The sequence below is a fragment of the Esox lucius genome, chromosome 21 (genome assembly GCF_011004845.1).
Source record: "Esox lucius isolate fEsoLuc1 chromosome 21, fEsoLuc1.pri, whole genome shotgun sequence".
Taxonomy (NCBI): domain Eukaryota; kingdom Metazoa; phylum Chordata; class Actinopteri; order Esociformes; family Esocidae; genus Esox; species Esox lucius.
In genome coordinates, this window is record NC_047589.1 from 23423422 (window position 1) to 23449002 (window position 25581).

Consider the following 25581-nt stretch of genomic DNA (forward strand, 5'->3'; position numbering starts at 1 on the left):
AAATGTACGTATAAAATCAAAATGTGTAAAAGATTCCGACATTGATGCTGTCAGTGTTAGGCACCACTACACTAGCACAGCTCACCAGCAGAGGTCGATACAGTTTCTGTTATTTCGCCCTTTGCCCATAACTCTAAAAGATGCCTCTAAACATGGCCATAGATTTCAATTAATAGAATTATGAGGAATATCTATTTTGAGAATTTTGATCTACAATTGAAATTATGAAATGCAAAAAAAATAACATGCATGCACATTAACAACGTTCTCACTTCTCACAATTAATTACATTTATAGACTCTTGGATGAAATTACTCTTAAAGAATGTTTTCAGTTGAACACACGGTCCAACTGAAATCTCACATTTCTACGAAAGAGACACTTGACAAAGCTATCCAACACTTTAAAGACCACCTTTGGTTTTTTACTATGTGAGGAGTTGAAATCAATCATGTCAACTTAAAACACTGGGGTAAAATTTCCTGAGAACTCTTACTATATGAAGCATACAGGTAAGGTTACTTAGCGGTATTATATACACTAGGTTATGTTAGTGTGAGTGCGGGTAACTTTCATATGGATGAAGGGTTCATTTATGTGAAGTAAGCCTTCCCTCTGCTATGACAGGACACGGATAATTATAGATGGGCCCAGTGTATAATTATAGGCAGCAGCTGGTGGCATAATTTTAGGAGTTGGATATTCCCTTTTCCCATCCCCAAGCACTGGAGATGCCTAGCTCCCTCTCTGTAAGAAAGGATCGCCTTTCACGGGGTTGCTTGGTGATGGATGCCTACTCAGCCAACACCACTTCTTAGTATTTTGACAAATAAAAAAAGGTGTGATAGTGGTTATGCCTGCCCTAGAGTCTGTATTATAGGGGTTCTCAGTCAACATGCGTGTTGAAAACCTGGTTCAATCGTTCAACATTCTCCATTTGCCAACATATTGAGTTGCTCTGTGTTGCTCAGTAATGGCATGTAATCTGGTGGAAAACACAATGTATAAAATGGAAAAAGGCTTACAAGTACCCTTTTGTAATTTAACTGATCACTCTGTGTATTTTTACTCCACTTCAGTGTTGCAGACGGAATATTGCATCTGTTCCAAAATAAACCAAACCTACCCTGGGAATGCCTTCATTTCAAAAAAGGCAAAGCAGAGAGACAAGACAAGACACAAGCCACAGGCAATCAGCAGTTATTAGACCTGTAATCCTGTTGGACCCAAGAGTGGTCTCTGCATGCAGTTGGACAAGGTCAAAAAATATGATGTCATGCTTCCATAGCATGCAAGAATCATGGGCCCATTCACAGCCTCCATAGTAGCCCACACCCAGGAAACCATGCTGTTCTGAGGGGTCTGACTCTCTAAGAAAACAGCGTATACTCTAACATGTGCACTTTGATGATTCAGAGGTCTTCAACCCTCTGCAAAGGGACCTATAACCATTCCATGTGTTTGATCTATTCCAAAGCTAGGCGCACCTGATTAGACTTGTCAGCTTAACATCAAGCCCTTGAGGTAAGTGAATCAGGTGTGCCTGTTCAGGGCTACAACAATGAAAGGTCCCTGTGGAGACAACTGAAGACCTGGGCCTTAGAGAGACATTTCCAAAAAGTAATCTTGACGATTGTGCTTTGTGTCTTCAGAGATATACATATTGGGGTCCAATGACTCATTGGAAAAAGAAAGGGAAGAGAATAGAATGGAGGGGGGGTCCATTATCCTAGCTACACATCTTCAAAAAATGCAGAGGAGTCACTTTACATTCAGTATTTTTAGCTGGAGCAAATGCATGTCAAGTCTGGGGCCCATGTGTGTCTCTCTGGTTGTGAGCCTTGCCCAACAGTGTCTGCCCTCTCATGTCCCCTGAGCTGCCCACACCCTGGAGGTGGAGCCTGCATGTTCTTGTGGCATTGGATCTGGTTGAGGCTCCAGTCGCAGGCTGAGTCTCTTTGGCCAAAGTGTTTGCTGCCTTCCGGGCCCAATGATTCAGCGGCCCAGGCCTTCCCACATCCTGCTGGTCTGAAACGTCTCAGGTAGAAGCTGCCTACAGGCCAACGGATAAGGCAATCCTTCAGTTACCACCGAACCTCAACCAAAACAGGTTTATATCATCAACCTTTTCCCCTTTGGATCAGAGACCAGGAGGATGACGACACCAACAATGGCTGATAAACTGGGTCTGGCTGTGGGCGACGATACGGCGAACATAATGGCTCTCCTGGAGCGGGTTGCGGGCATCATTGACAACGTGCAGACGTGCCAGGCTCGTATGGAGGAGAGACAGCTGGAGCTGGAAAACAGTGTGAAGACCATCCAGGAGGACGTGGTGAAGCTGACGATAAACCACGCCGCCACCAGCAGCACAGTGGACAAGCTGCTGGAGAAGACGCGCAAGGTCAGCTGTCACATCAAGGATGTCCGGGTACGGGTGGAGAATCAGAATATCCGCGTGAAGAAGGTGGAAACCACCCAGGAAGAACTGTTGGCGAAGAACAAGTTCCGGGTTGTTATCTACCAGGTACGCAATCCAATCAAACCATTGTTGCAATAAGCGGGGAGTCAGAGGCAAGGGGTACAAATGATTGTCATGCTCATTCACTAACAGGCTTTATCAGGAGTTTTTTGAGGTTCATGATGTCAATAGTTGCATAAGGAAACTGGGAGTTAAAAACTTCTGGACATTAGATATTTCTGGCAGACACAACATGGAGTGGTGAAATCATCTGAAAAATCTGGTGTTTTAAAAGGCAAATTGAAATTGGGACTCTTTTGAACGGCTGAATGGTGTAGGCTTAATTTTAATTTGGCCTTCATGCTGACAGCTGCGAGCCCACTGTTGACCTGATTTTTTCAGGGCCTGAGTGGTCTTGACAGGACGCAATGTATACTGCTGTCTACTAAAAGGTTAGATGCGGCACTCAGAAATACAAAACTATCTGGCAGATAGCCAATATGACGATATGATGATATGATTTGGATTAGGCAGCCAGGGATCGTGGTGGAGTGGATCTCGGCTGGCATTTTTTTCAGATGCGGAAACAAGAATGGGTAGTCTGGCATGTCGGTGTGTGTCAGACACTGATGATCAAGTTGTGATTCTACCATTTATGAATGGTCAAACATTTTAAAACTCACTTTCTGTTGTCTCTTTTATCGTTAATCGATATAAATGAAAATTGGTTTTACATTTACGTAATTTAATATGCCAAAATAATAAATCGAGGTTAAATTCTCAATCTGCACTTGTTTTGAATATAAAGCATCAATCCAATTCCATGGTTAGTCATGATTCCCTTATCATTGACTTTTACAGTATTAAAGGGTATTGGATGGAACTAATGAGTATTGAAGTCCATTGTAGCCTAGATATGCATGGGGTCACAGATTTATTCAGCTCTCTTTCACTCAATCCCTTATGAAAGTTATAACATGAGAGTCCAGATAGGATGATTTAGCAACATTTTACTAGTTCAGCTTCCATTTGCAAGAAAAAGTTGCATAAGAAACTGTCCAGCAGGTACAAATAATGGACAGTGGGGATTGCTAAGTTGTGTTTTCAACATTATAGTCATTGTTCAATTTATTTTAAGAGGACAAATTGGACCTGTGGCAGTGAATATTGGTTCTGCATGGTTGGGGTTTGAGTTGGTCAAGGGGTTTTTTTGCCCCTTCGCATTGCGACTCCTTTTGGTAGACTCTGCGCCTTCAAGGTCGGTCATGGTTATGTTAATGCATTCTCCTCAAAGCGTGAAGATGCTTGTGAGGACTTCCTCGATAAGCAAGCAGTGTGATTACGAAGCAGAGAGACTTGCCAAGACACGATTCAGTGGAATCTTCAACTCCTTCAAATCTTCTGAGAGTTGATGTGTTGTGGCAAGGTCATATAAAGTGTGCTCACACTAGACATAAAACAAGTAAGTGTGAAGAAACAAATCAATAAATAATAAAAATGTTGACCTGCCTCTATGTTACACAGTAGTCATTCACTTAGAGTACCTCTTTATAAAACTGTCTTTATTTGCTGGGTGCAAACGCCAGCCAACAACATTATTCAACATTAGCTTAATTACTGATTTCTAAAGGGCTTGGCATTATAAAGCCTGTCATAAAGGCTTACTGTTTTAATCTTCAGTGAGAGGCTGTCATTTTACACAGTCATGGGTTTGAACAAGTGCTAAACATTTTTAGATCAGGTTTCATATATTAAGATTTGAAGCAAGCTCCATCATCCATAAATGGAATTTGAATACTTGTAAGGCATGATACATTTAACCGATAACTTGCGTATTTTTAACGCTTAACATTATTGGACATCAATTTGCATCACTGCCATAGCTACTCCTTGATACTGATACAGCTTCTTAAGCACTATAAAAAGTTACAAAAGCCAAGCACTGGTGATATGTTTAGCTTTCTACCAACCAACGCTGAGATACATAAGCAGGTGGGAGTAGAAATAGACCTAGAATCAGGGCCTGTAGTTCACGGTAAAAATACTTACTTTATTCAAGAACAATAACGCCTTTCAAGTTGTATTTCACTATGTATTTAAATGGTATTTAATTAGTACCGAGCAATAATAGGACACATTGATATATTTGTTTGCATATTTGTTAGAATTTCAATACTTAATAGAAGAATCCTAAAAATATTATTATTACTGAGATGTTTGATTTTAGTTTTTATATATATATATATATATATATATATGATTATATACTGAAGAAAATAAACTTTGCTTCAATGGAGTAGTGTAGTGAGTGTACAGCTTGTATAACAGTGTCAATTTGCTGTCCCCACAAAATAACACAACACCCAGCCATTAATGTGTGTTGCGTTATTTTGGGCCCAAAGTGTCAATATTTTGTGTGGCCACCATTATTTTCCAGCACTGCTTTAACCCTCTTGGGCATGGAGTTCACCAGGTTGCCACTGGAATTATGACATCACAGAGTTGTTGGATGTTAGAGACCTTGCACTCCTTCACCTTCCATTTGAGGATGCCCCACAGATGCTCAATAGGGTTTAGGTCTGGAGAGATGCATGGCCAGTCCATCCTCTTCACCCTCAGCTTCTTTAGCAAGGCAGTGGTCATCTTGGAGGTGTGTTTGGAGTTGTTATCATGTTGGAATACTGCCCTGCGGACCAGTCTCCGAAGGGAGGGGATCATGCTCTACTTCGGTATGTCACAGTACATGTTGGTATTCATGGTTTCCTCAATGAACTGTAGCTCCCCAGTGCCGACAGCACTCATGCAGCCCCAGACCATGACACTCCCACCAACACACTTGTCTTTGTACTCCTCACCTGGTTGCCGCCACACACGCTTGACACCATCTGAACCAAATACGTTTATCTTGGTCTCATCAGACCACAGGACATGGTTCCAGTAATCCATGTCCTTAGTCTGCTTGTCTTCAGCAAACTGTTTGTGGGCTTTCTTGTGTATCATCTTTAGAAGAGACTTCCTGCTGGGACCACAGCCATGCAGACCAATTTGATGCAGTGTGCGGCATATGGTCTGAGCACTGACAGGCTGATCCCACACCCCTTTAACTTCTGCAGCAATGCTGGCAGCACTCATATGTCTATTTCCCAAAGACAATCTCTGGATATGACGCTGTACACATGCACTCAACTTCTTTTGTCGACTATGGCGAGGCCTGTTCTGAGTGGAACCTGTCCTGTTAAACCGCTGTATGGTCTTGGCCACCGTCCTGCAGCTCAGTTTCAGGGTCTTGGTAATCTTCTTATAGCCTAGGCCATCTTTATGTAGAGCAACAATTCTTTTTTTCAGATCCTCAGAGAGTTCTTTGCCATGAGGTGCCATGTTGAACTTCCAGTGACCAGTATGAGGGAGTGTGAGAGCGATAACACCAAATTTAACACACCTGCTCCCCATTCACACCTGAGACCTTGTAACATTTATGAGTCACATGACACCGGGGAGGGAAAATGGCTAATTGGGCCCAATTTGGACATTTTCACTTAGGGGTGTACTCACTTTTGTTGCCAGCGGTTTAGACATTAATGGCTGTGTGTTGAGTTATTTTGAGGGGACAGCAAATTTACACGCTTATACAAGCTGTACACTCACTACTTTACATTGTAGTAAAGTGTCAATTCTTCAGTGTTGTGACGTGAAAAGATATAATCAAATATTTGCAAAAATGTGAGGGGTGCATATATATTTATATATATATATATATTGTTTGCAAGTGTTGTTCCTACTACCTCAAATACATACATAGGTGTGATAGTAAACCTGTATACTGGATTTACTGTAAAACCTTTTTGCTTATGCTATACTATATTTGTGTAACTGCCATCGAAAAACATGCACTACTTTAGTATTATTAGTAGTATATGTTCATGTTCAGATATGATGTTAAGACAAGGTTTTCTCTGAACATTTCTTGAAAGGATGAATGAGCTGGAGGCCCAAGAAAAGCACAATGAAGCATCTCCAAATTCCTAAATATCTTCAAGCAGGAGAGGGAAAACCGAGATCCAAGTCAACCAGTACACATCTCATACACGCCAAAGACTATCAAACCATTTTTTTTTTTGCAAACTGTTCTCTTTTGACATTTTGTGAAATGTTGTGGGCTTATATGACAGAGTCTGTAAAGTTTACAATTATGAAATAAATGATTTTTCAAATATCATTTGATTCTTGTTTTTTCATAGGATATTAGTTGCAGATGAATGAGTGCCAGGGAGGGAGTGTTGCATTGCAGATGCAGCTGAGGCTACTCTCATTGGGCATTAATTAAACAGAAAGGTTTAGGAATCTTGGCAATCTTTTCATGAGTGGCTGCTCTCACTTTAAACATAGATTTTAATAAGTACTACATGAAACATGAACCTATGATGCCATGCAGAATTAAAAAAAGAATTCTTGCAATTCCTTCTTTTCATCCAATGTTGAACTAACCCTAACCCCATTTGAATGCTTTGTTGGAATCTGTAAATTGTATCCTTTATCTAAAATCTTGCATCTTTAAGAAATGTCTTGTTTGGGTTATAATAATATACCTGACAGAAACAAACATGAATGGTACCATATATCTGTCATGAAACAACAGTGTGTGAGAAATGACATGCAACATTAGAGTTCATGCTTTGGATAAATCATGATCTTGCAAGTGTTATATCACATTTCTGGGGGACTTTACCCTGATTGCACCCATAGTACTGCTGTAAATAAGTATCAGTTCTCAGCATACATAAAATAATAATAATATTTTTTTAAATAGCTACAATTTGCTCAGATAAAAATTTGGTCTAATATACTAAGCTTCCATTTACTGTATTATTTTAGTATACAGTAAGTCTAGCAGGAAAACTCAGGCATTTCTGTAAACCTTTCTGGTGCCTTTCATGAGGTACTATGATGCTCAACCTGATTTCTGTTCTCATTACAGGGTGACAGTGAGGTACCGGCTGTGGTTGGCGGAAAAGAACCCAAAGAACCGAGTGAACCCAAGGAACCCAAACAGGCTGCGGCCGCAGTGGAGCCGGACCACTTTGAGCTCCCCCCCGACTCAGATGAGGAGTACATGGTGGTAGAGGAAGCCACTTCATCCACCGCCGCCAAGATGAAGAAATCGGGCCTGAGCCGTATGGAAAGCTTCAAGTCTACCTTCTCCCGGGCAAACATGGCCAAGACAAAAGAGAACATGAGCAGCAAGGTGGGCCAGATCGGCGAGCGCATCGTATCGACTGAGCGCCGGGAGAAAATCCGTCAGTCCGGCGAGAGGCTGAAGCAGTCGGGCTCACGATTCAAGGAAACCCTCGTCAGCCACGTGCCGGCCAAACTGAAGAAGGAGCGGACTGTGGCGGAGGGCCAGGAGGGGGCCGAGGGGGTCACTGAGGATGCTGCGCCGGTCCCACCACCCAAAGGCCGCAAATCCGCCAGCCCTGACCTAGCCTACACCGAGGTGACCAAGGAGGCGGAGGACGGAGTGGAGGAGGAGGTGCCGATGCACGATATCAAGCAGCTCTCCTAAGGCTGATGTCATGGAAATGGAAAGCATCAACACACACATCATTTTTGTTTGTTTGTAGGATTGGCCTTGCTGTGACTGATTGAGTCCCAGGAGTGCCGGAAACAGGCCAGTTAGTTGAACACGTTGAATTTGTATCATCTGCACAACACTCCTGTAACATGTTGAAGTCATTTGTTTTGGGAATTCAAGGATTTCTATAGGTAGAACAAATATCTATTTGTGTGCAATTTCATCTTGTTTACATTAAACATGGACTATCAAGGATGCAAAACAAACAAACTGACAGGAATTACAGCAAGTCTGGGGAGTTGGACATGTTCTACAGACTTGTAGCGTCTTTACAGATATAACTGACATTATAGTTTTTGATTTGCATGTTGAAGAACTGATATGGAATGTTAAAAAGACAAAGCCTTTTGAAGTGATGGACGTTGAAATGGAGTTGTGGAATGTATGTTTTGATGAAGGATAATGTAAACACAAAATAATAAACTGATTGATTTTGTTTAGCGGTAAGTGAAGATTGATGAACTTTTGGTATCAATTATGCCTGCGGATCCAGAATCCAGCCAATATATAGGCTTCCTTGTGCAGATCTTGCAAAGGAAAACCTCAAAAATCAGCGGTTGTCTGGAGTTAAGAGTATATCAAATATAATTGAATGCAGAAAATGTTCAACTTGAAAGGGTGGGGAAACAAAAAAACTGGGGTTTTGATCAAACATTTATGGATATCACTTTTCAAGGATATTTTGAGTTAGCGATACAAATGGCCAGTAGGAATACATTGCAAGTAGATGATCTTCCACTGTACGGCCAGATTCATCAATATACATGTATCTGCTACTCTTTTAGTGTAGTTTAATATATATGCCCTTTCTATGGTAGATATTTTATTGAGAGTTGTTTGCTGCATTAGAGAGTGAATTTGCATGACTTTAGATTCTATTTTAGTTTGAGAGAAATTGTCTTTTGTGTCAAAGAAATATAAGCCCATCCGCTGCTATGTAGAAGTAGCACATTGTGCATGTTACTATCATTTTAAGTTGTCCAATTCTCTTGTTAGCTATAGATACAATTTCTTTTTAAAGACCACAGTCCTCTATTCTGATTTAAAAGGTATAAAAAGGTGTAACATTAGAGAACAGCTGATACAGTTATTTGTTACATGCACAACATAATGCGAAGACAGTCAACCGTCTACCTGACAAGATAGTAGTCAAAACCTGTGGTAAATTTCCATAGAATGCGTTATAAGAGCTTATGAATTGATGGTGATAACATAAAGAATCCAGTCAAAGTATAAAACTGTACAACACAAAACAAATAACCAACATCTTTGTTCTGTTCACTATGTTATGATTTATTACATAATAACAATACTTTTTTTAATTAAAGTGTCATTACTATAATGCAATATAATGCCATTCTAATGTTTCTTTGACAGGTTAAAAATCCTAGACAGGAATAGATTTTGGTGCATCTTGGCATAAGGGAAATGTGATTGTTATGACTAAAGGATAAACTATTTTCTACTGCACTTTAACAGGCTTTACAGCAGGATGTCAGGATGAGTTACTTTAAAACAGAAATGTGTATATTATCACTGCATTGTTTCCATCCTCCAGTCATTTTTGAAATATGTTTTAATAAAATGATTAATATTCTAATATGGATGTATGAAACGCAAGTATTATTGAAAGATAATTGAGTTTGTAGTACAAAGAAGTCATTCCAAAAAATCACTTTAGATATAGATGTCATTATCACTATGATATTAACTATGTGGTTGAAACTATTACACTGAAATGCAACACAAGCACGCTCACACACACACACACACACACACACACACACACACACACACTAAAATGTCTACATCATAGATTTCCATTTATTTGCAGTCACAAAGCAGAGCCACTCCCCTCAGGGTCCAGTGATCCGGGGACTGGGATGCCCGCAGCAGCAGGGTGTGGATGAACGTAAGATCTGTGCGTCGAGGTTTCTTATACACAGGACAGGGGTACAGGCTTATCGCTAGCTGGCGTTTGGCATCAGCAGCCAGTGTGCTGATGGCATAGATGTGGACCACAGGGAGTGGGGTGAAGAGGACCTGGAGGTTGAAAAAAGGGGTGAAACTCAAAAAAGTCTGGATCCTACATACTCATGTTTCCATTGTATATATTTAATTACTGTATTCATTTTATGTATATATATATATATATATATATATATATATATATATATATATATATATATATATACATATATGTCATATTTAAAAAAAAAATTACATTGTCCGGTTCTCTGAAGTGACCTCTGGTTTCTTTTAGATAATTTTAGTATGTTTTGTATCCTCTTTGTGGAATTATTACTAAACGTGTACAGGCATCCCCAGTGAACAATGTGAGACTGAGTCTGACCTTTGGAGGGGATTCTGTGAGTTTGGAGTTTCGTCTGTCCCACCCGGCTCCGTCCAGAAAGAGCCCATACACGTAGACTCCGCCCATGTCCTCCGGCGGTGGGGATGTAATGTCTTCTCGCATCATCCGGGTGACATCGTTGTGGAGGACCACAGTGTCCAAGGCCCATCCTTTGGCCAGATTCATCCTGGTGGTCTCTTGTCTCATGGCAGTCAGAAAGCCCTATGACCATCCATGAGAAGTGGGAAAATTCCACATTTGGTTAGATGCTTTAAATAAACCTTTTTAAAATGTTAAAACCACACCATTTATATCCATTGTACATGGAGTATATTATTCTAAGATAATGCATAAGTTGTATAACTTCCATTTGTCATTCCGTAACTACATATGCATTGGTGAGACTGCCTTGTCTTCTGTGTCAGTGATGGCGCGTTCCATTTGTACTAGGAGGTTGGAATTTCCGAGTTCCAAGTCAAAAGTTTCAAATGGAACGCCCCCTCAAGTCAGAATTCCAACTCGGAAAGTTGGAGCAACCCCACTAGCCCCGAGTTCGTAATCCAAGATGACAGCACCCTACGCCATTTAGCAGACTAGTGTTAAATGACATAGGAAAATAATGTTTATAGTTAAGTTACAATATTCGGAAGAGCACTCGCCTGTCACTCGCCTGTTACAGGTTAGGTTACTGGTTAGGGAATGACCGATTAAAAAGTGGTAAAAAAAAATATTTGGCACAATGAAATACAAAGAAAAACATTGTATATATTCCAAAAGGCTTTAATGGGGCATCTTGTTTTCCAACTTGGTCTTATGGAACGCTATCAACTTGGGTTAACTCAGGTGTGTTGTCATTCCCAGTTCTGAGTTCCGACTTCCGAGGTAAATGGAACGCGGCATAAGTGTCTGTATGCACCCCACCTGTGGGTTGAAGAAGCCTGTCAGCCAGAACTGGTGGGGTCGTCCACTGGAAATCCAGGTATGGAACTGTTGATTCCTCTCCAGCAGTTCTGTGAACCAGAAGCCCAGAGTGGCGGAGTCCCAGCTGATCTTCTGCCAGAGCTTTGGGATGCGAGCATCGTACATGCTGTCCAGGGCATCCCTCAAATCTTCCGACATGATAATAGTCCCTAATAGGACACAGTTTGGTTATGTTAGCCTCTACTGAAATCTACTGAAACCGGACTCAAAAGTCAGGTGGTCAACATTCATTTTCATTAATATTGTTTAAAGCCAAGTGTGTTTTCAGAGACTTACCATCAATGGCCAGTTTTAGATCAGTGAGAGTGCTTCGTACACAGCCAATGATTCGCTGCATGCGGTCAAGTTCCTGTCGCAGAAAGATGTTCATGGGCTGGAAAAGGCCCATTTTCTGAAGATGAGCTTTGACCTGAAGGGCATAATTTTATTTATGTTTATTCCGGAACTTTTACAGCACCAATATATAGAATTGGTTGTGAAATACACTACCGATCTAGCCTATATCTGGTTGGTTACCTCATGTGGAACATAGTCAGGTGGCAATTTGTCCAGCATCTCATTGGCCAGCTTCAACACTGTGGCCTCTCTGGTCTCCCCTCCCCCTCCCCCGCTGTCCTTGGGTTGGATGTTGATAATGGTGCTCAGGGTCTCATTGGCCATGTTTGTCTGGTAGGTTATGTCAGCGTTAGAATGAAGACCAAATACCTGTTGGCCAAAGAACAGGAACTGGTATATGTGTTGGACTGTGTGTTTCACTTCAACGATATACGCTATGTTAGTCGCTCCGTTCCGATAGGTGTCTATTTAAAATGAACCAAAATGAAGAGCTATAATACAACTGCCTGACACAACAATAACATCTCTCCTTCTTACTCCCCTTCTACTCCTAGCCTTCTTACTCCCCTTCTACTCCTACCTTTCTTATTCCCCTTCTACTCTTACCATTCTTACTCCCCTACTACTCCTACCCTTTTTACTCCCCTACTACTCCGACCCTTCTTACTCCCCTTCTACTCCTACCCTTCTTACTCCCCTTCTACTCCTACCCTTCTTACTCCCCTTCTACTCCTACCCTTCTTACTCCCCTTCTACTCCTACCCTTCTTACTCCCCTTCTACTCCTAGCCTTCTTACCTCAGGCGAATCGACCAGCGGCAGGGTGTCAATGTGCTGCAGGTACTCCGCCACAGTCTTTGCTTTGGGTATACTGTAACCCCTGTAGAAGCAGAACTTGTCTGTGAACATGCCTTCGCTGAACCACACCCGGGTGAACGTGTTAAGGAGGTGTTTGTCCAGGTCGTCGGTGACGCGGCCGCCATATTGGACCTCGCCCAGCATGTAGCGCAGGCAGCTCCAGTTGACCCCACGCTTCACGTCCAAGTCGTCCAAGTGGTTCTGGACAAACTGCATGCTGGAGGTAAAGTCTGCCTGGTTGAACTCGTAAGGAATGTTCCAGCCCAGAGGTCCAAACTTACGCCTCTCCTGCAGGAAAATAATCAGCAATTATTCATTTATTAACTCTCTCATCCACAGGGAAAAAGCATTATTTCAAATCCACTTGTGAAATGTATAAAAAATGATTTGTAATTAAATGAACTTAAATATTTCTTGGCAGACCTACTGATTTTCAGTAGCAGGACAGGACAGAGAGTAGCACATTCAGAGAAACAGAAACAGAAAAATGTGTATTAATTTGAAAGAAAAGATGAGAAAGTATGAGAAACCACAACAGTTGTGAAAACATATGGGGTGAACTCGGTATAACGTGATGTAGTGCAGTCAGACCTGAACAACGGTGTGGAGGAAGGCCACTGCATATAAGAGGGGTCTCCACTGTGGCAGGTTAGTGATCTCTAGCATATCCTGAGTCACACCATTGTAAGTCCTTTTCAACCCTGCTTTCATGCCTGCACGAGAATAAATTTAAATGCTTCCTTATTGGAGAATTGGCATGTCAGTGTATTTCCTGAATTGACAGGAATTTAAATGGAACCGAGCCCAACCGAGCTGCGTACATAACAAAACACTGAAGTTTTGGTATGACTTCAAATGAGGATGGTAGCTCATTCTCCAGATGTGGTGCCTTGTACCTTGAGGAGGCTCATTGGTGAATTTGATGGAAGACTGCAGGAAGTTAATGGGGAACTTGGGATGGACCTCGGTGGTCAGCCAAACCCTACAGCCATCGTGGATATTCTCTGTGTTGGTGACCGACTCCAGGAGCTCATCAAGGAAGTCCAGGCCCAGGTGGCAGTTCTGGAGTAGGAGCCAGCCCCCATCAGACATACAGTTGGCCAGTAACCTGCGAGCGTGCACTTCTTGGCCCTGTCCCATGGAGATGGGTCTGCATGGGACGCCCTATATGGGACCCCCATTGGACATAACACCAGCAGAATGGTCAAAAACGGCATCAAATTCCTCCATCGCATTGGTTTTTAGCAGAAAAGTGCTTAGAATTCGGCTGTTTTGTTATTTGTCTTATTGTAGTTTTAGGAAATCTTCCCCTAAAGTTACCTTTGCTTTTGCCAGGCGCTCTATGTTCTCTGTGGGATCTGAACCCATAGACAGAAAGCACACCATGGGAGTCCTCTTGTTGCTTTCTAACCACATGGACTCCAGGTCCAGAATGACACCTTCAGCGTATGTGGGTCCAAGCGACTCAGCTATGTAATGCCGTGCCTGGAACAAAAAGCCAAAGGGATTTAGCAGCTAATGTAGAGAACATAGGAAATATTACTTTAACTGAGGCACTTCAAAAGGAATTTTAGTTGTTTTGGGTAATGCAACAGGTGCATTAACCCAACTGTAGGTTTTCATTTTGATACTACTGAGAGGCCAAATTTGGCGGATTGATCCTGGGTACTCAAATGACAGTAAATGTACAAAGAAATGCAAATCTCCATTTGAATACACCCCATTTTCCTTTGTAAGAAGTTGTTATTTCAGTACGACTACAAGGCCAACAGGCGGTATCTTTTCTGGATATCAATAACTAAAAGACTAATGAGTGGCCTGCTGCACAGAGCACCTGCAGCCTGCGAGCAGTGTGTGAGGGCGTGGCCTATCAATTTGAGTTGATTGGCAACGATTGGTGACGCCTGACTCAGCATCTCACTGGCTGTGACAAGTGACAGGTGGTGGGAAAACAGGGAAGCTGTGGTATCAAACAGCACATTATAAACAGAAACCCTGGCTGGAGAAACCGGGCTAAAACATTTTGTTTAAAATTGAAAGTGGGGGGATGTAAATCAACCCCCTTTCAGGAGCATGTGGTGCCTTGATTTATCCTGTACAGGAGGTCTCCTCTGAACTCTGTTGGTCTAGTTAGGATATTTTACACTGAAATCCTTTTCCCTGGCAGGTTTCAGACGCTAGGGTGGGTGCATAACTAGGCCAGCCTATGTTTAAATGCCTTTCTCAAAGACTTACAGACCTATTTCTCACCTTGTTGACTAGGCATTGGAACAGGGGAACGTTCTATTACTGGCCCAAAGCTCTAACCACTTGGTCACCAGTCAACCCATGTTATAACTTGATTTGGTTTGGTAGTGTGCAAAGAATTGTGGAAAAGTCCTAGAAAATATGTGGCAATGTGCCTTAAGTTCAGCTTTCACCTGTCCTGTGTTTTAAAATGTAAACAGCTGCCCAATCTATGCTTAGCGATTTGACATGAGAAATCAGTGCGTGAGCTCCTCTGGCGTTCTAAGAGCAGTGAGAGGTAAATGGCGGGAACAAACCGTGTCTACTGTGTGTCTTCATAACATATGAAACATTTGGACCTACCTTACAAAGTGAGGTTTATGTGACTTGGCAACGGTTTTGTTCAGAGAGATGGTAAAATTGAATGATAATCTCTGGCTATGGGGGCTGTCAGCTGTTCACTCATTTCATAGAAGCTTTTTATAGTCCCAACCGAAAGGGGAGCTGCTTGTCTGTAACGACGCATTTGTAAATGATTACAGAACACCTGCGCCTTTCTCTCTTTACCCTCAGAGTTTCCACAGTTCCTGAGTAAATGAGCTTGTCAAATGTGCACTCAGAAGCAATCTTAAACACATTAGGCCTACTCAGCAAACAGTTTATTATCATTTTTAAACAGAGATAATTATCCCTTGGTTGGTGTGACATACTGAATGCTGGTATGTTTATTCCTGGGGATCTGAATCTGTTTCACAAGATCACTGCCACGTTCCTGACTAAAGGTTAGATTTATCAACATTCACTTATGATTTGCTTGATTTGGGAAAATCATATTTGATTTGAGTAATAAATCCAAACTGGTAACCTGGAAATGCACAGAAATGCCGTGTTTTCACATTCATCTGTTTAAAACACGCGGGCATTTCTAAGTTTGACGTTGAAAGCAAAAGTGCCTGCTGCAAGACAGCAAATAAACTGTTGATCGAGCCGACCATGATCCAACTCAGATTGCTGGTCTATAGTAGCCATAGGTAAACCCCCCCACCCCCACCTGTGCAATGGTACGGTCCGGGCACCAGCTCCGGATCAACAGCAACTTCCTGAAGGTGTCCAGCGTGTTGTCATACCCATCGGGCACGGGGGCTTCCTCTGGGGCGGGCTGGTCAAACCAAGCCCTCCAGGGGCGATCATTGTGGGCGACCTGATTCGGGAGCTGGCTGAAGGGGTGCACACTGGACAACTGGACCAGGTTGAGCCAAGTCACATCCAGGATCCAGCGTCTGGGCTTGGCCTCCACAGAGTTCAGGTCCAGAGCTGCGCCGCCTGTGGGGAGGATGACATTCGTGTTTGTAATGCTTGGCTGTTCACTGAATATGTACATACCACCTAAAATAATTACTGGTACTGTATACTGTAGGCAATAGCAGCCCTGCAGACAAAAAGAGTGTCAGGAGGTCGTGTGTCACGATCCCCTGAGTGCCTTAAGGACGTCTCCTGTTTGTTGGGAATAAGGATGAACAAAGAGCTCGTCCAAGGCTAATGTATACATTCTGGCTATCAAAGAAAGCCCTGATGCCATTGGCGTTTGTGTGAGGGGGAATTTGCGGGTCCAAAATAGATCTGGACGCATACAGTCAGCAGTGGACTGAAATTTAAACCGGGGTGTGAGTGTTAGGTTTCCCCCCTGTGGGTCGGACCAGTCCCATATGAGACATAGAGTGAGATCATTCCCCTGCCTCGGAAATAAGAGCAAAGAAATGGAAGTGAATTGTCACCACTGCTATGGTAATTTAAGGGATACGAGATAGTAAGCTGTCATGGTCTTTCTTGGTCAGGTAATATGGTATGGGACTGTAGGTGTTATCCTAACTTACTGATGAACCATTCAGGGTTCTAGTCAGAATAGATTAACCTAGCTTCTGTTTGAAAAAATAGAAGCAGTTCATTGCTTCTCTGATAATTTGGAAAAATAATTTACATTTAAATGAAATAGGAAAACATGTTTCCCTTTCAATGTCATTTCTATGCCAGATGTCAGTGAAGCTGAAAACATCAGCTACAATCAAAACAATTTAAAAGGGAAGAGCACTAATGACGATAAGAAATGTGAATGTGATTGTCTGGACCTTTGATGAAAGTCTGAAAGTCGCTGTGTGAGATGTTCTTGGCCTGTAAGTCAATCTTTAGGGCCAAGAGCAGGGTGAAGAGGAACTTGTGATTCTCATACAGGCCCCTGGCTGTATATCGAAATGCCTGGTTGGTAAGAAAATCAATGATGCTGAGGATCCTCTTGGAGGTGATCTGGGACTTGGTGGATTTCTCCATGGACGAATCAAAGATGCCCAGGAACTGGCGCAAGGAGGTCTGGTACATGATGTTGACTAGACTCATCTCCACGATGAGAAAGTATAGGATACTGCCCCGTGTGGCCACCGGGCGGTACTCCTCCCTGGCCAAGTTGATCTTCATCTCGGTCTCGGCTGCCACTGTTAACTTCTCACTGACCTGTTCAAACAATTACAATGTACAGCGTTGGACAACTGTGTCCTCACAAGGTCGTTGTTAAAAGCGTTTTTTTTTTTATACGACGCTACTGTGGCCTAGGGTCAACATTTTCCAATGCAATTAATCATAACACAACTTGGAAATGTATCTTCAAAACAGACTACACGCTTGCTTCAATGTCTTTAATATTTCCTCACTGGAAAGACATGGTGCACACTCAGCCATACCAATGGAAAGGGGTCATTGCAGCCTGATTTGGAACTTAATTCCATGTGACCTGAGGACAGGACGGTCCCCGAACCAGGATAAAACCTGCACACACACAAAACCACACACACAAACACACAAAACCACACACACAAACACACAAAACCACACACACAAACACACAAAACCACACACACAAACACACAAAACCACACACACAAACACACAAAACCACACACACAAACACACAAAACCACACACACAAACACACAAAACCACACACACAAACAAACCCACCTCCTCTGCAGTGGCCTTGGTTACTCTCAAGACCTCTATGAGGGACTCGTCCTCCACCAGAGACCCCTGCGTGCTGGTCAGCCTGTACAGCAGGTTATCCTCCAGCTCCTGCATCTTCCGCTTATTGGACGTCACTTCCTCCATGAGCTTCACGCGCTCCGACTCCAGCTCCTGGCGAAGAGAGAGACAGAGAGTGAGAAAAAGACTAAAACGCGATATGTCTTGGAATACAGACTTTGTTTTACTCTGAACACATTGAAACTGGCTTTAACCAGACAGCATGATTGACAACCCAAATGCGAATGGCACCTCTCCATTAGTACCTGTTTCTCTATCTGAATGACGCGGCCAAGGAGCTGGTCCTCCAGGCCTTTGAGGGTGACAGTGAAGTCCACCACAGCTGTCTTAGCACTGATCTCAGGGGTGTAGGCTGGGTTTGCCAGTTTAGTGGTGATATAAAGGGTAAAGCCCTTCATCACATCCACCTCTTTATCCCCCACCTTCACCTGTAGACAGGGCAGGGAGTTCAGAGAAATTCAGCCTGTGAAAAGGCTAAAGGGGGTTTGTTGTCAAAGCAACCCTGGAGCCAATTAATACTATTTTAATAATAACTATCTGAATAATCGTAAAAAAAAGGGTACTGACAAATTTTCCTGGAACTAGTATTAATATATAATAGTGTGCAAGCACAAACTTTCAGCTCGGCAATCAAAACACACGTTCTATACTGAAGCTTAAAACGCAAATACAGCAAATAACATATACATACATGTACATTGATTACAATACAAGCATGTTACTTTATATGTGGAGCCAGACTTGATGAAGTTCTTCTCCAGGATGTTGTCCAGAGCAGGGTCAAGGTCCTCCCCTACATCCTCGATCAGTAGGGGGCGCCCCAGAGACATGCCGTCCTCCAGGTGGGAGCGGAAGTATTTGTGGTTCAGGGAGGTCACCTGTTACAGAGAAGGTAAGGAAGCCTGTTCAGTGGACGATTTAGTGTTTAAATAGCTTGAACCTTTGTTGAGTTAGATCTCAGCCACTCATTTGTAGTTACTTGAAGCTCCCTGTCCTTCTCACGGTTCTTGATCCAGATCTTTCCCTGGCCTTGCGGGTCAATGAGAAGGGGGTAGCGTGAGGCCTTGGTGACGATAATGCCATTCTGAATGGACAGGTCGTCGTTGGGCAGGCCCTGCAGGCTCCACTCCCCAACTGTGGTGTTGTCCACAAGCATGCTGATGACATTCAGGTCCTACAAACACACAGATGATCAGTTCTGTCAGAGGCATGTTGCACATGAAACACACGCATTAGAATTGTTGGCTTGATTTATTATTGAATTGAGATGTATATTTGTTTTTCAATAAGATTTACACATCTAATGACCAATTAGATTAGGTATAATTAGGTTAGGTATAATTACAGCTTGTACACCTTTCTCAAACAATACTATCAAATATAAAAACGGTCATTACACAAAGCTCATTGTATATAAGTTATTTCTAGAGTCCTACATCACTGTAGGGGATCTGGTGGCTGCTCATCTCCTTCCTCCACAGTGTCAGCAGCAGGTTGCGGTACTCCTGGTTAAAGGGGCCAGCATACGAAAGGAAGCCAGTGGCCAGCAACACGTCCCCGACCAGGTGTCTGATCTGAGTCTGGAACAGGGCGCTGCTCTCGGTCCAGCGAATCTGACAGACAAACACGACGATGTAGAGTTACGTAAGCGCCAGACAATCCCGGTGTCATAGATTTAGCCGAGGGGCTGGCTGAAAGCACCTCACCTTCTCCCCGCCAAGTCCATTGATGAGCGCGGTGGCGTTGGCCATCTTGCGCCTGCACGCCGTGGCGTCGTCCATTAGGGTCTGCTTCTCCCTCATGGCGGCGTCATAGAGCGCCTGCACCTCGTCCAGCTCCCGCTGCTTAGCATCCAGCTGCTCCTGGGCACGGGACAGCTCTCCCTGGGCCACACCAAGACGGGCCTCCTGCAGGGTGAGGTTGGCCTGGGGACACATTGAATGAAAACAGTTGTCTGAGTAACCTCGTGGGAGAACTAAGGATTTACGTTTCCTACCTGAGTTACTGTCCAGGCTGTGGACCTGATGGTCCTGCTTACCCAGGAAACTAAGATTTGATAATGAGTCAGCTTGACTGAGCAATGAAGTATGGTGTTATAAGAACGAATGCCTAGACTTTGGGTAAATGGCACAACACCCGCGTTTTTTGAATCCCACAACTTCGCAGGTATACATTCCCATCGCACGATCGTGCACCCGTTTGACTGTGGAGTACCTTCAAAGGTAGGACTTCTTTGTTAATTGAAAAGAAGTCCTTCATAGCTTCCGTCCAGGAGCAGAGTCCAGCCACGTTGCCACAGATCCTCTTGGCTGAGTCTAGGTTGTAGTCTTCCATGTCTAAATACGGCGCCAACAGCTCCACCACCTCCTCTGTGATGGAGTCCTGGAGGCATGATGGGGACGGGGGGCACACACATTCAGTGGAGGAGACACACGCAGTTCATAATTATGTTTAACTAAACAGATGTCCAGCGAGAAGGGATGTTCCATGCCCCTAATTATTCCAGTGGGCACTTTAACCAGTCAATTATGATCGAATATGTGACTACTGAATGTCAGGGATATTGATGAAACATAATATTATTCTGCAAGCAGATTGAAACAGTAACCAGCAGATCTTATGCACTTGGATGTTAAAAACGTTGATTGTTAATATAAAGATGTTCAGTTGATGAGCATCTGTTAAAAGGCTCTTAACAGATTGATAGAGGAAGGTCAGTCAGTAATATCAGACCACAGATGGATTTGCAACTTCCAAAACGCCATGTTTGTCCAAGTGTTGGTGGGACAAAGGGCTGTGATATCGAGTTCCTTGACTTCAGTGACACCTCTCTGGTAATTTCACACTGCCACACAGTCATATTTACCAGCCAGGGGCTTTCCCCTGGCCTCTATATTTTACTGCCTGTGAATAACACATTTCCTAATCCCAACCTTGGTGTGTGTGTGTGTGTGCGTGTGTTGATAGACATGCTAGACTATGAACAACAGCAGTGAATTCTTGGCGTAGGCTAGTAATGGTCAGCGGTGAGGTCCTTTAATTTACTGCCAATGCAATGAAAATATTCAACAAAAGCTTCATTTTGGAAGAAAATGTCCTTTATAATCAGTCCTTCATTATTATCAGAGACCCTCCCCTGCTAAATTTTTGATGTATGCATGATTTATTCATCAAATGTTTGCTCCACAACCAATACTCTTAGTCTTAAATGACATTTTCTTCTTGCCATTAAAGGCAGTATAGTCAATTATTATTTAATATGAGCACCTAGGCCTCAACAATACAAAAATATTTTAAAAAGCTACTATTTAGCATTTATACATTTTGCAGAATCTGCAGGCATTGTTTGGCACTCATGATAATAGACTGTCCGTTGAAAGAGTTAAACATTGAAACGTTCTACCCAAAAAAACTCTAGCAATCATTTCAACATTTTCATTGTACTTTCTTTTAGAAGATGTCATGGCCCAGTTCCAACACTTCCAAAACATGTGTTTTTGATACTGCAAGAGGTAAACAGATGGTGTTTCACATGTGGGGTTAAACAAGTTTAGGTCGATTCCTCATCATCTCCATAGTGAGGCCCCAGGTCCCCGGGTCCGTTTGGTGCCTTGTGAAGACAATCCAATTCATCCATGCCGTGGCTTACCTTGCTGAAGTTGAGCAGCATGCTGAGGAAGCCGGACTGCTGCATGAGTTTCAGGGCCTCACTCCAAGATGGGCGGGGGCACGGCCGCTCTGGGTCCTGGGTGACCGGGTCCACGCGGCGCTGGAAGAGCAGCAGCACCGCGTCCATGATGCGCATGATCAGGTGAGGAGGTTTGCCCAGCTTCCTCACCGTGGCGATGTCCGCGGGCTTGATGGTCTGGGTAAAATGGGCCAAAACGTTTAAAATCAGACCACCCAATTTCAAATGTGTTTTATTTCAGCCACTAGCTATTACATGAAATGTCACAGCATATTTAAGATGATACCGTTAGCTCGGTGCACTGATTGCGATAAACTACCCAACACTTCTGTCACCTGTAATGCAGCCTCAGCAGCTGCTAGAGCGGGCTTGGCCGCCTCCAACTTCCTCTCGGCCACTTTCTTATCGGCTTCAATCTCGTTCACGATGGCCTGAGCCTTGTCTTTCACCTTCTGCACCTGCGTCTTGACCTTTTCGGCCGCCTGGGCCTTGACCGTTACCTCCTGCAGGACACCGTCAGCCTTCTTGGAGGCCACCAACAGCTCCTGCTCCTTAACAGCCAGCTCTTTGGACAGCTGACTCACCGACTGCTCTGCCTCCTTTAGCTTGGCCAAGCCTGATGTGAAGGATATTGGTGGTGTGGGAAATGAAGTGGTAAGAAATGTTAATGGGAAAATAGCGCCACAACACACACGTTGTCTTCAGCCCATCAAAATGGTAGCTTTTCCTTACCTGTTTTCATGCGCTCAGCCAGCATGCCAACATGAGCAATCTTCTCTGAGTAGATGATCTTGTATCCGTCGATGAAGGACAGGTAGGACTTGGGCGTGACGTAGGTCTGGCGGCGAAAGCGTTCAAAGTACTCTGTGCACTTCTCAGCCACCAGGTCCTGAAAGGTCCCCATGGACTGGACCACACTCTGCTTGACCTCGTCTGAGCACTGGAAGGCATGCTGGGAAAGGAAGTGATGCGCAACTGCCACTAGCGCGTCCCGAGGCCAACGCTGGAACCAGTCAATGGTACAACCTGATATCAGGCCTGGGAACTTCAGGGCTCGCGTGCGGAACTTCTCTCCCACCGGAGAGAAGCACAACACCACATGCAGGTTGCTCCTCACTCTTGACAGGAAGTAGTCGTAGAGGCTCTCGGCGGTGGGAGGCCTGCGGGGGTGCTCTCGTTTCATTGCAGGGATGAGATCCTGGGTGATTTCATCTACTTCATCACGGGCAAACAGGTTTGAGACCTCACCGGAGGCCAGCACGTTGTTCATGTACTCCAGGAAAGACTCCTCCTTAATGTCGTTGTCGGTGAAGATGAAGGTTACACCTTTGCCCTGCTGCCCGGCAATGCGGTACAGAGACTTTAGGTCCTCCATAAGGTTACTGGTGTTGTATGTTCTGTACAGTGTAAAAAAACAACACATTCTATTACTCTAGCTCAAACTTATCAAAAAGCATGCTCAACTGTTATTAGATTTTTCATTAATTTGATATGTGATGATCCAAAAGCAAATTAAGTACTTTCATACTTTCTAACTGAATAAAGAGTTAAAATCCTACGAAACCCAGAGCAGTGTTTCTGTGATTAGGCTGGAATTAAGGCCGACCTGGTCAGGGTGATCTGAAAGCTCTGGTAGCAAGCAATGAAGGAGGCCAAGCGGGTAAGGCTCTGCTTTCCAGAGCCCCCCACCCCCACCAGTAGGGCATTCCCCTGAGGGGTCCGGAGAATCCTGCTGATTTTCATCAGGTGTATCATGGCGTCCTGCTCAGAAACAAGAAAAGAACTGTTCATCAATGGGAATACAGACCTGCTACAGGATCTATACCAGTTATCGTTGATGCGCAATGTCAGAGCAAATGTACATGTTGTACCGTGAAAAAGACCAGATCCATGGCGTTGCCTCTGACTGCCTCGTTGTACTGTAACTGAAATGTGGCCAGTCGTTCTGACAGGGCCTGGAAAGATGAGATTGGCTCATAGATCTTAGGGGCCTCAAGCTCGATGTTCTCTGGTTCATCCCCTGTAGTCTCAGGGGCGTCCCTCAGGAAGTCCACAAAGTAGGACTCCCACTTAGGGTGCATGATCATGTCTGCTCCATGCTCCTCCACAGTGACCTAAAAGAGACGCCGTTCTGTGGTTAGCGACTGATGTTTTTCCACTCGACTGACAAGATTATTTGAACAGATTTCAACATCTTACTCCCACCTTCTCCAGCATGCTCTCAAAGCTCTGTCTGTCCTTGTGGTCTACAAAACGGTCAGCGATGACCCGGGTGCATTCGTGGTGGAAGAGAGATGCCAGCACATCAGGGGCCTGGCACACCTCGGCCCTAACTGTGAGAATACCTTGCCAGATCCGACTGAGATCCCGCAGGTTGAAGATGTAATGGAACTTGGCTGGGGAAGGTAACATCTGAAGACACGAAACATAAAGTCATTGATGGATGGATGAATAAATGGAATGCCATTTACATACCACTTTAACAACACCAACGTGTCAAACAACCACCCTGCCTAGACCTGGCATCTCCGCAGGCTGTACTGGGCGTCACACCATACCTTGGCTTTGACAGCTTGCCACACTCTTCTTGTTGTGGGAACCATGGCACCGGCTAGGGTGCAAACCTCTTCCGGGAAGCCCCTCTCAGGGCAGAAGTAGCCCTGCGCCACAGTGCGGAAGATCTTGTCGATGGAGGAGTTGGAGGGCAGTGTACAATTGAAGATGCTGAACTGCCTCTTGAGACGTTGGGGAATGTCGTTGCGGCCGCCTCCCGGGTGGATCATGGCTGCCACCAGCTGGATGTCTACCACGCTCGTGTACTCCCCGGGCCTTTCCAGACTGTAGAAGCCCCCCTGCTCCATCAGCTGGCGCACTATCTCATTGGTTATCTGTGGACGGACACAGAATATAATTGGTTGTTTGTAGATATACACACACTATTCAACTGGTTATTAACAGACACACAATATCATTGGTTACCGGTGGGAGCACAATGTCATTGATTCAGTGGTTCATTGGCTTATCTGGATATTACCAAATGTTACTGACCTGGTCACCCCACTCATTGATGACGGGCATGTTGATGTCATCGACAAAGACAGTCATCTTCTTTCCTGCTGGCGGCCCATACGTGGAGCCCATCCTCTTGTCAATGTAGCTCTCTATGGTCCTCTGGAACATACTAGGCAGGGTAGCCGAGGAGAAGTTCAAGCTCTTGCTCAGCTGAGTTTCAGGATCAGACTTATTGGTATAGCCCTGCAATGAAACACATAGAGCCGTGGTATCAGGAAGCTGAAGTGTAAGTCGTAAAACCCCAAAACGACATTTCAGAAAAATACAGTAAACCTCAGACCTTGATCATGACAGTCTTGGCAGTGCCCTGTTCCCCTATGAGCAACACAGCTTTGCCCTGTTTGATAATGGTCTGCATCAGGAAGTCTGTCCTCACGTTGTCCACGTTGGGCACCAGGATGGACGAGTAGTCAGGGACAGAGTCTGTGGGATACTTGTACTCAGGCACCTAGGGTTGATATCACCATGACACGGAATGAAAAAGAGTGTGAGTCAGTAGGCTGGAGGTTATGAACCTAGTGGAGTGATTCTTCAGTTAAAAACAAAAGCACACGCCATACCTTCTTTGACCAGTGCTCCCATTGGCCACGTTCATTAACCACGAACTCAAAGATAGTCTGTTCTCCATGGGTCTGGGGCAGGTCCAGATTGGCCGGGTGGGCCTGTAAGAAGGCCTCCATCTTGGCTCTGTCCTCCAGCTCCAGCAGAGCCCCCACTGACCACATGACAGCAAACACAAAGAGCCGTGATACATCCCCCTGAGCCTGCTTCTCCTCCACCGCAGGAAGTAGACCCTAAAAAGAGGTGCCATATTAAGCCTTGTCTTAAAGATCAGAGATTTAGCCTAGTCCTGGATTAACCTCAAAATCTAGATCAGTGTAAATCTCTTGA

General features: G+C 44.0%; 2 protein-coding genes across 3 annotated transcripts in view; one reads left to right on the forward strand and one right to left on the reverse strand.

Annotated features, from left to right (window-relative positions):
* The first annotated feature begins 1850 nt into the window (after positions 1-1850).
* Positions 1851-9437, forward strand: cavin4b (caveolae associated protein 4b). The gene is made up of 2 exons (XM_010899353.4): positions 1851-2527; positions 7437-9437. Exons 1-2 carry the CDS (start codon positions 2156-2158, stop codon positions 8019-8021), a joined length of 957 nt encoding a protein of 318 aa, XP_010897655.1. The 5' UTR covers positions 1851-2155; the 3' UTR covers positions 8022-9437.
* Positions 9438-9535: 98 nt separating this feature from the next.
* Positions 9536-25581, reverse strand: part of dnah5l (dynein, axonemal, heavy chain 5 like) — a 38984-nt gene continuing 22938 nt past the window's right edge. For both annotated transcript variants that reach the window (XM_020041943.3, XM_013139670.4), the window contains exons 50-77: positions 25251-25484; positions 24971-25138; positions 24667-24873; positions 24177-24506; positions 23824-24030; positions 23490-23732; positions 23225-23379; positions 22351-23015; positions 21954-22234; positions 21580-21795; positions 20145-20312; positions 19637-19855; positions 19367-19543; positions 18910-19104; positions 18653-18808; positions 18176-18358; positions 17853-18023; positions 16970-17348; positions 15895-16166; positions 13938-14102; positions 13514-13781; positions 13209-13330; positions 12558-12905; positions 11941-12129; positions 11701-11833; positions 11365-11573; positions 10444-10665; positions 9536-10133 (exon numbers count right to left, since the gene is read on the reverse strand). In XM_020041943.3, the coding sequence (XP_019897502.2) occupies positions 9915-10133; positions 10444-10665; positions 11365-11573; positions 11701-11833; positions 11941-12129; positions 12558-12905; positions 13209-13330; positions 13514-13781; positions 13938-14102; positions 15895-16166; positions 16970-17348; positions 17853-18023; positions 18176-18358; positions 18653-18808; positions 18910-19104; positions 19367-19543; positions 19637-19855; positions 20145-20312; positions 21580-21795; positions 21954-22234; positions 22351-23015; positions 23225-23379; positions 23490-23732; positions 23824-24030; positions 24177-24506; positions 24667-24873; positions 24971-25138; positions 25251-25484 (6501 nt within the window). In that variant the 3' untranslated portion in view covers positions 9536-9914. The remainder of the gene's footprint in view (positions 10134-10443; positions 10666-11364; positions 11574-11700; positions 11834-11940; positions 12130-12557; positions 12906-13208; positions 13331-13513; positions 13782-13937; positions 14103-15894; positions 16167-16969; positions 17349-17852; positions 18024-18175; positions 18359-18652; positions 18809-18909; positions 19105-19366; positions 19544-19636; positions 19856-20144; positions 20313-21579; positions 21796-21953; positions 22235-22350; positions 23016-23224; positions 23380-23489; positions 23733-23823; positions 24031-24176; positions 24507-24666; positions 24874-24970; positions 25139-25250; positions 25485-25581) is intronic.